The sequence below is a fragment of the Corapipo altera genome, unplaced genomic scaffold (genome assembly GCF_003945725.1).
Source record: "Corapipo altera isolate COAL_440 unplaced genomic scaffold, ASM394572v1 165, whole genome shotgun sequence".
Taxonomy (NCBI): domain Eukaryota; kingdom Metazoa; phylum Chordata; class Aves; order Passeriformes; family Pipridae; genus Corapipo; species Corapipo altera.
This window is the reverse complement of record NW_020884954.1, coordinates 237,162-247,031: the sequence shown is the minus strand read 5'-3', so window position 1 is coordinate 247,031 and position 9,870 is coordinate 237,162. Positions and strand designations below refer to the sequence as shown.

At 45.9% G+C, this 9,870-nt stretch overlaps 1 protein-coding gene across 3 annotated transcripts; it reads right to left on the bottom strand.

Moving 5' to 3' along the window:
* Positions 1–789: 789 nt before the first annotated feature.
* On the bottom strand, positions 790–7,176 carry CREG1 (cellular repressor of E1A stimulated genes 1). Of its 3 annotated transcripts, XM_027663618.1 has the most exons (5): positions 6,842–7,173; positions 4,487–4,606; positions 2,974–3,158; positions 2,809–2,841; positions 790–2,399 (listed from the first exon to the last, which is right to left on the bottom strand). In XM_027663618.1, the coding sequence occupies exons 1-5, from the start codon at positions 7,145–7,147 to the stop codon at positions 2,363–2,365; spliced, it is 681 nt and encodes a 226-aa protein (XP_027519419.1). In that variant the 5' UTR covers positions 7,148–7,173; the 3' UTR covers positions 790–2,362. The 3 variants fall into 3 exon arrangements, 2 of the variants coding, with proteins under 2 accessions (XP_027519419.1, XP_027519420.1); XR_003530939.1 differs by lacking the exon at positions 2,809–2,841 and having other exon boundaries at positions 2,901–3,158; positions 6,842–7,176; XM_027663619.1 differs by lacking the exon at positions 2,809–2,841 and having other exon boundaries at positions 6,842–7,166.
* Positions 7,177–9,870: the final 2,694 nt, after the last annotated feature.

Genomic DNA, 9,870 nt, shown 5'->3' with positions numbered 1-9,870 from the left:
TCCACTCACAATCAGAAAAGACTTGGGAATTGGTACTAGTGAGACAAGACAACCAGAAACAGAGCAAGCCTTATGGAAGTGGTACTTCTGAAGGTGGTGTACTGGTTTGGGCTGGAATGGAGAGTTTTGGGGTTTTTTTTCAATAGCAGCTTGTTTGAGGCTGTGTTTTGAATTTATGCTTTAAACGACCCTGATAACACACAAATGTTTGTTATTATTTATGTCCTGCCCTACCAGTGAGGAGTCTGGGGGTGCAGGAACAGCTGGGAAGGGACACGCCTGGAACAGCTGACCCCAACTGACCAGAGGAACAGCCCAGGCCACAGGATGTCATGCTCAGCAATAAAAGCTGCTGGAGGAAGAAGGAATGTTGAGAATTATGGCATTTGCCTTTCCAGCTAATTGTTAATATGTGATGGAGCCCTGCTTTCCTGGGGATGGCTGAAAACCTGCCTGCTAATGACACAGATTTCATGTCAAAATGCAGAAGCTCTGGCTGAAAAGCATAATCAAATAAGGCTTCCTTGTATTCACCTTCACAAACTCCACTGTTATTATGTTCCATTTCACAGTATTAGATGCAGGAAAGAAAGTGAAACACAAAGATGTTTATTTCGTCCATGGAGGGGAAAGCCACATGTAAATAGGGATGTTTTCCCCCTTTATCCTTGCAAACATGAAAGACTCCAGAGGAACAATAAAACACAAACGTTGAAGAGAGAGTGCCTGTGTGAAAGAGAGCAGGAGGGAGAGAAGAATCCTCAAACGTGCAATAAATAACACTTGACACCGCTTGTCAAAAAATATTTTAATTTTAACAAAAGCTCAGCATCATCAGTCTCACACATGAGAAGTTACAGGGTGACATGTAATGCATTCAGGTGTTCTCACAGTAAAGATTAAGTCCATGACAAAGATTCATATGAGTTTCCATAACTGTCATGCCTTATATAAAAATACTTTTCAATTTCATATTAAATATCAGTGTTCCCTGTTCAACATAAATTGTTTCTATATTGTAAGGGGTTTTTTTATCCTAAATTAGTTTTAAAATAGAGGAACAGTAAAAAGTACCTTCCCCCCTTTCTGGAGAAGGAAAACTTAATAAGTCACATAACAAATATTTTCACAAATCATTCCAGTATTTGAGAAAAGGAGTGATATAACAACAACATTAAGATGTAGGGATTTTATATGAGAAATCCCACTGTTCTGTATAAGAATCTGCCTTTAAGGTGTCTAAATTCTCACATTCTAAGTCAACTAATATTTGCTCATTGTAAAACCAACTTAGTTGTTCATAAATAGTTTTTAGTGTTTGTGAACTTAGCACACAGCAGATGAGAAAGAACGTAAAAAGGTGTTAATTTGGGGTTTTTTTGTGGTTGTGTGCAAGTTATTTTAACACAGAAATAACTACGCACACCTTTCATTAATTTTCATTCTCTACAAATCATGAATCATGTGTGTCATACTGTATTGCTTATTTTTCACTTCTGGGTTACTAACCCAGAAGTGATGTGTAAGGCTTCCAAACCCAAAAATCTTCTCAGTTCTACTGTTGAGGGAAATAAAAACTGACACCTTGCCGAAGCTGAAGATTTCAGAATCCTAATCAGAAAACATTTATCCTTCACAACAGTGTCACTGAATTTACAAGCCACTACACTTCTTATACTCAAGTCAGATAGATACTTGAGGTATTATCAGCCTGCTTCTATTAAAGGGTCAGGGCATGTAACCACTGAAGAGGTACCAAGAACTTATCCTGAGGTACATGTACAGTTTGCATAAATACAACTGTATCCTACAGCACATTCAGCATAGGCAGCAAAATAAAAAAATGGCTCAAACGAGCGAGTGTATCAGCGTGCAAAGGAAATTCTTAACAGGATTTGGGAACTCAGCACATCATTTACCCTCGTAACACAAGCAGTTCTTTCCATTCCACTGAGCCAAGTCAGCTGAGCCATCCTGTGGTACTTTGCCATAAAATTCTAAACTAAACTGGTTATTAAAAATAAAACGGAATTGGAGAGTGCTCACAAACAGATATTATTCAACTAAGGCATTGAAAGCTTTAGAACTGGACTAATCCTTTGGATTCCAGTAAACACACTACTTCTGAATGCAGACCATCAGCCACCTTTCCAAAATCACATCCAATTAATAAAATTTAGTTATGGCTCACGCACAAAGGTTTTTGAGCACGACATGATTCAAGTTAGTGAGAAGTTAAATCTGCCTTATAAGGGTAATGCATGCTCATTAACAATGTGAGGTGTTTGATTTACTGTGTTATTAATTCAGCTCTACAATACACAGGAAAAATAAATCTTTTCATGAAACAGCCGAAGTAAATTCATTTCCACATCAGCATCACACGGATCTTCTGCCACCTACAAGGAGCAAGAATAAGAGTGAAATGATTGCATAATTGCTGACTGAGCTAAAATACATTTGAAAGTTTTGAAGACTAACTTTTATGTAGGCAAAAGAACACAATTTCTCTATACTTTAATATCATAATGATGGATTCAGCAGCAATTTTGTTCTGGAATGTATTAGTGATATTGCTGCGATCCCATTAATACAGCTTCATAAATGCTGAATAGTCTTGCTGCTTTTAATCATCATCCCAAAACATCATCTGTCTTGCAATTAATTCAGAGGACAGTGACTGTGCCCACTCTACAGGAGTCCCTCCTCCCAAGAAACGACTTAAGCTGAGGCGCAGTTAATCGTGTACAGTTCTACAGATACTATATTTGATATTGTTACACAGTTGGATCCCCTATTCAAACATACCTTATGACTTCAGACACTGCATCCAGTGGACCACTTAGAGAAAAGACATAAATGCACATAAAAACCAGAGACAGGTAGTATATAGAACATACTGTTAACAATCAGGAGAGGTTTTACAGGTTTCAAATACAGCGAGGGTTAGGCATGAAAAACTCCAGTACTTACTAAGGTTTGACACTGTAATATTCTTCTGGTGTCACAATTTTCAATCCACCAAAGTAGTCGAGGACCCAGATGTTTGTGATGTTGAATTTGGCAAAGAACCAATCGTGATCCTTAGGCCAACTTTCCATTTCAGGGTGGCGACTGAATAATGCTTTTTTTGCCAAGACTGCTTCTGAATCATTCACCTAAACAAAAAAATAGCAAAGTATTACAGTAAGGTAGTCACGTAAAGACAGATTTTAGTTTAAAAAAACCCCACTGCTGAGTGTATTGTGCTCTTTTCAGTTCTGCCATGCTCTGTCACAGGGGACTCGTTACTGAGGCAGAGTCCACTCATCTTCAGCGTGGTGTATGTGAGACAGACAAAAATTCCAAAGCAGCTGATTTTAACATTAAATCAAAAAGGTGCTTTTAAAGTTAGCATGAGCAAGAAAGTACTTCATCAACATAAGAATAAGTCTTTCAACAAAACACAGAACAGAGGAGTATGGATTCTTGCTGAATTATTACAAAGTGATGTTTTATGTGCAATTTTACCTCCTCTGCACATGCTCATTCAAACTGACACAGATCTCAGCTGTGTTCAGTCCTCTGCAAACACACACACACACAAATAGGATGGTATAGCAGAACCTACAGAGAAGGGAAGCTGAAAAGTGTGACAGCACTTAACGTGCAGTGTGCAATGTGCAAACGTTTAAAGAGTTAAATTAACAAGTTGGAGCTCCGAGTATGGTATGAGAAGAATTAACTAAAATAACCCAACTCCATTATCAATGAGAAACTCAGGAAAGCAACTGAAAGATTGCTGAGTGCAATGTGCAAACACAGAGGTGTGAAAACACTAACATTTAGACTATTATCATCTCAGATCTAAATCATCCAGTGATGACTGTTTCTCATCCTCAATCATTGTCCTCAATGACGGGATTAAAATCTTCAGTGAATAACACGTGCAGTTCTAAAGTACTGGTACACAAAAGCATACTGCCCTGGCAGCAATGCCATCAGATATACACTGCACTTTTTTTGTCTCTAATACTGTAACTTTATTGTTGTAACTTTATTGCTCTAATATTGTGACTTTAATATTGTAACTTTATTGCTCGGGCCAATATTTACTTCAACAAAGTTTCAGAAGCACGTTTGTCACAACGCATGGACCAAAGAATTTAGTTGGGCAGGAGAGATGTGAATGAAGTATGAAGCCTTTTCCAAGGGAGTTGCCTTAGATTTCTTAGTTTCAGAACACATCTAGGGGAAGGAGGGAGACTTCCTAGATTACAGTGTTGTCCCCTCAAACTCCTTGTTAAAGACATGCCAACAAAGCTCCTGCAAATATCAACGCAAACTTCATTTTCCTCAAACTACGAACCAGCCTTGGGATATCACAGCACATAACATCTCTTCACATGCTTTTGCACAGAATTTCTAAACCTTTCTCTTCTCCTCCCACTAAACAACACTACTTGATGCACACAGCCTTGTCCAGTGCCAGCTTTCAGCTGCTTACCTTCACAATGCTCCCAACGAAGATTATGTGGGCACAGAGGGGGTTCTGGGGATCATATCTGTGCCTCCTGCAGTAAGGAGTCTGTGCCAAAGACACAGTTAAGGAGGCATTTGAATTGACCTGAAATGCAAGAAGTAAGATAACAGGTTTACATCCTTTTTGCAAGAAAAATGTCATCCCCACCACATTCTCAGCTCTTGGTACTTTATTCAGCTCTTGGTAGTTTCTTCAGCTTTTGGTACTTTATTCAGCTCGGTATTACTGCCAAAAAGAATAAAGCTGTCATCACCTTTTCCTGACTGTATCTGAAAGCCTACTTAGATGAGCTCTGAATCTGAAAGAATGCCCAGTTTTGAAGTGTGCTGAAGCTTTTTAGCATAAAATGCAAATGTCACAAAACAGCACTCCTCAAAACTCTGAACTCAACATACAGTCCAGCTATTTCACCTTCAAATGATGGCATATTCTTATAACTACACACAGAACAGAAAAAAAGGACATACAGTGAACTTCATTAATTCTGGTGGAAGGACAAAGAGTAACTGAGAAGGTAACCAACTGAATTTCACAGCTGTTAATAACATTAGTTAAACCAAAATCAAACAACTCCTTCCTTCAAAACAAGCTGCTGTGAGCCAGTCAGCTCTTTTGAAATTTAAAGTGAATTTTAGACACACTCTTAAAACCTAAGAGAAACATCTAACCTGAAAAGTTAAAGAATCTGCATCTGATTGTTTTTCTAAAACTAATTCGGTGAGCGTGGCTTGAAAAGTACTGGTGCAAAACAGGACTCCCTGATGCAGAATGTCACATACCAAGGTTCATTATCTCCCAGCAAGGAAAGTTCACCTGCTTTGAGAACTTTCACTAGAAGAGCTCATGCCCAAAAGAAACCCCCAAAAGTCACTCAAACACTACGCAGAGTGCCGGCGAACTCCTGAAACGGGAGCCACCACCTGACAGAGAGGAAGCTGCTTAACTACAGAAAAAGCTGACTCATGATTACTCGGCACCTTCTCCCTTGCACGTGACTATCACACGTCAAGTGCCTCTGCCCTGTAACAGCAAAATAAGGATCTGCTGAGGAGCCTTCTGAAGGGAAACGTCCAGCAGCAGTTCACACCGCAGTTTTTAGGTTTTTCTGAAAACAGAAGGCTGTAGCTGGGGGTGGAGGGGGAGATACTATACAAGATAAATTTCTACAGCACTTAGATCCATAACTAAAGCATTTTATTGTAATAAAGTAAAACCCGGCCCGGAACAAACAAAAAGGGTTTATGATAAAACAAAGTCAATAGAAAATTTTTGATTATTTTGTGGTTTGTGTTTCTTTTACTAACACTGCAACAGCTACTGGAACAAAAAAAGTTTTCTTGTAAAGGAGGCACACGATTGCTATGTCCTTAAGCTTTTAGTCAACTCCCTTGGCCACAGGCAGGCAAGAGATCTGGGACAAGGCCAATTACACACACTCAGAGCCACAGTATGCCAATGCTGCCTCTCCTTGTGCGCTTCCCTTTACGGTAAGCTCCAGAGATTACTATTCCTTCTACTAATATCTACTAATAGATCACTATTCCTTCAGCAGCCTGTGTAGGAAAGTCCCACACTGTCAATTTCCAATCTTTTTGATTTTTATTTTGTTTTTTGTTGGGTTTTTTTTTTTTTTTTTGTTTTGGTGTTGGTTTGTTTTTTTTGTGTTTTTTTTTTATGACGTTCTGTGGGGCCTCATTTCTCTGCTCAGTGGTGCTGGAATTTCCAGCCACTGCCTCTATTTGATGCTGCTTCTGCCATTCCTCAAGGCCAGGATGAGCAGGAACTTCTCAGGAGGCCTTTTGAGTGTCAACACAGACAGCACTGCTCATGCTCAGCTGTTCAAGGGATAACAATTGCTCAAGGGATAATAATAAATGAGGTGACATCTATGGAACAGCCACAAACTAAACCACAAGAAGTGTTTCACCTGAACACAAGGAACGACTTTACGCTGAGGGTGGCAGAGCACTAGAACAGCTGCCCAGGAAGGTGTGGGGTCTCTGGAGACATTCCAAACAGCCTGGATGCGTTCCTGGGTCACCTGCTCCAGGTGACCCTGCCTCGGCATCAGGATGATCTCCAGAGGTCCCTTCCTACCCTAAGGTTTTGGGATTCTGTGAACTCAGTGCTGTCGCTCTGCCTTCGCAAGGCTAACGTGAACTTAAAAAACAAAAGAAACTCCAACCAGCGCTTGCCAGTGAGATGAAAAAGCGCAGGCAACCAAGCAAAACCCGACACTCCCTCAGTACCCCGGGCGCTCCTCTGGGTGTCCCGAGGGTGGTCACCGCTCACGCTCTTCACACCCCTTGCCCCGCTCACCTCCAGGTCCTGCACGGAGATCTCCATGTCCGTCAGGTACAGGTAGGGGACGCCGCTGCCGCCGAAGGGCCCGGGAGGCCCGTCGCTGATGGAGAAGATGTTGGCGAAGGGGCGGCCGCGCAGCCCCTCCTGCGCCGACAGCGTGGCCAGCGCGCCCCAGTCGCAGCTGTGCAGGACGAAGCGCGCCATGCGCGCCGCCTCCTCGGGCGGCGGGATGGCCCCCACGGCCGCCAGCAGCAGCGCCGAGGCCGCGCAGAGGAGCAGCAGCCCCGCCATCCTCCCCCTCTCAGCCGCGCTCTCGGACATCGTTCCCCGCAGCGTCCCCGCCACCGACTGAGGGGCCGCCCCGCCGCGTCCCGCACAGCCCCGGCCGCGCGCCGAGGGGGCGGGGCCTCTCCGCTCCCCGCCAATGGGAACGGCGCTGCCCTCCCGCCTTCACCAATGAGAGGCAATTCTGGGAGTGAGGGGTTGGCCAGCCGGGCATCAGCCAATGGGCTCGCGAGGCTCGCGCTCTCCGGCCAATGAGAAGCGCAAGGGGCGGGCCCAGGAGCGCAGATGTTGTAAACAACCTTGAGGGCGCTGACACGGCGCCCGGCGGTCCGTGAGGGAGGGAGGGAGGCGGGGCGGAGTCACCTGCAGCCCGGCAGTTACCGAGAGGTTACAGGTCACAGGATGAATTAGGTGGGAAAAGACCTCTGAGATCACCGAGTCCGACCTGAGACCGAACACCACCGTGTCAGCCAGACCATGGCACTGAGCGCCACGGCCAGTCCGTCCGTAAACACCTCGAGGGAGAGTGACTCCACTGCCTCCCTGGGCAGCCCCTTCCAATGTCTGATCACTCTTTCCATGAGGAAATTACTCCTAATGTCCAACCTAAACCGCCCCTGGCACAGCTTAAGGCTGTGTCCTCTCGTCTTACTGCTGGGAGACGAGCCCGGCCCCCACCTGGCTACAGCCTCCTTTCAGGGAGCTGAAGAGAGTGATAAGGTCATCCCCGGGCCGCCTGCTTTTCTTCAGGCTGATTCTCCCCGGCTCCCTCAGCTACTTCTTATAGGACCTGTGCTCCAGACGCTTCCCCAGCTCCACTGCCCTTCTCTGGACACGCTCCAGCGCCTCAATGTCTTTCCTGGAGTGAGGGACCCAGAACTGGACGCAGCGCTCGAGGTGCAGCCTCAGCAGTGCCGAGTACGGGGGGAGCTGATCCAGCTGGTCACACTCTTCCTGATACAGGCCAGGATGCCACTGGCCCTCTTGGCCCCCTGGGCACACGCTGGCTCGTGTCCAGCTGCTGTGGACCAGCACCCCCAGGTCTGTTCCACCGGGCCGCTTTCCAGCCGCTCTGTCCCCAGCCTGCAGCGCTCCATGGGGTTTTTGTGACCGAAGCGTTGGTCCTGTCGAACCTGGCAGCGCTGGCCTGGGCCCGCAGAATTCCCTGGCAATCAGTCACCTGTCGGTGGGGCGGCAGGAGCGGCTCCCCCGGTCCAGCGGGGCAGGGATCCCGTCGGGCTGCGGGGGGCGCTGGCGGGACGCGGCTCCGGCGGCTCCCGGGAGCGGCTCCCGGCCTTTCTCGGCGGCTCCCGGCGGCTCCGGAGCCGGTCCGTCCTGCGGGGCCCGGGTGACCCGGGATAGCCCATGGCACGGTGCCCCGCAGCACCAGTCCCCTGGCGTCGCCCCTGCCTTGTCTGCCTGTGGAAGTCTGTCAGATCCTGGAAGTGTTCAAAAAAACTCGCGTGGATATGGCACTTGAGGACGTGGTTTAACGGTGCACGCGGCAGCGCTGGGTTAGTGGTCGGGCTTGATCTTAAAGGTCTTTTCCAACCTGAACAATTCTGCGGTCAAAGGGTGGTCGTGGCACCATCAGCCCCGCTGTCCCTACCCACTGCCAAATCAGTCTCAAGGGCTGGTTCTGTGTCACCGCAGGTGTTTGTGGCCCAGCTTTCCCTAAGAGAAACTTTGTCATTAATTACAGCAAGCGGGGACTATCTTGAACTGGTTTAGACACCAAAGACTATAGGATGATTTGCTATTGGGCAGAGCTCAGGTCTTATCTCTTGCACACTGCAGGCTCTGTATGTCAGAGCCCTCTCTTCTGGTTTTCCTAGTTGAACACCATTCCATTGAAGGCCACTTAATTGCATTACTTACCTAAATAAACACTGCTGTCCTATACAGGTAGAACCAAATAATTTTTCCTCCAGCATTCCCCTTGCCTGCAGAGCACGGACAGAGATTCCTGCCTCTCCTCTGGATCCCAGACACACAGAGCCTTCTGCTGCTGCCTTCTCCTGGAAAAAGAAAAAGAAAAAGAAAAAGAAAAAAGGGTGCTCTGAACCCCCTGATGTGCAGACATTCAGCTCAGGTAGGTGGTTGAGCTTGGGAGTGACAACCACTCCAGGAAATAAAGCCATACAGGTGGCCTTGTGTGTAGTACAGGACAAGGGATATTTCAGGGCAGAGTGCTGAGGAGAAAACCAGAGGGAGAAAGGGAGTGAGTTATGAGAGAAGAGACTGTGCTAAAGGTTGTCTGTGTATGCAGGATTATACAACTTGTTCAGGTGAGGGGCAGGAGTGGAACATGTTGGAGGGGAAAAGACAGGAGCTGCTCTGCACGAGTGAGAAGAGTGTGGAAGAAAGGGTCAAAAATGGTCTAGAAGAAGTATCATAGAAAAGAAAAGGGGATGAGGAAAACAAGATGTAACAAACTCACTTTGTTAAGAGTTTTTTATGGCTAAAACAGAGACATTATAAATTGCTCTTTTCTGTCCCTACCAACATGTGTGTGCACACACAGAAACTGCATGTGTCTCTCCATTTTCAGTCCTGCCCTTGGAGAGCCTGGGAGCTCTACTTGACCTATTTGATGCGGCCAAAGGGATGAGTGGGGGTGGTGGTAGGGTATAAGTGTGTGAATGGTGTTACTGGGGAACAGCAGGACATGACAGGGAACAGGCAGGAGGTGGTTGGTGGGGTCAGCACAGGAAAGAAGGGATACCATAGAGAGCATGTGGAAGTAACAAACAATAAGT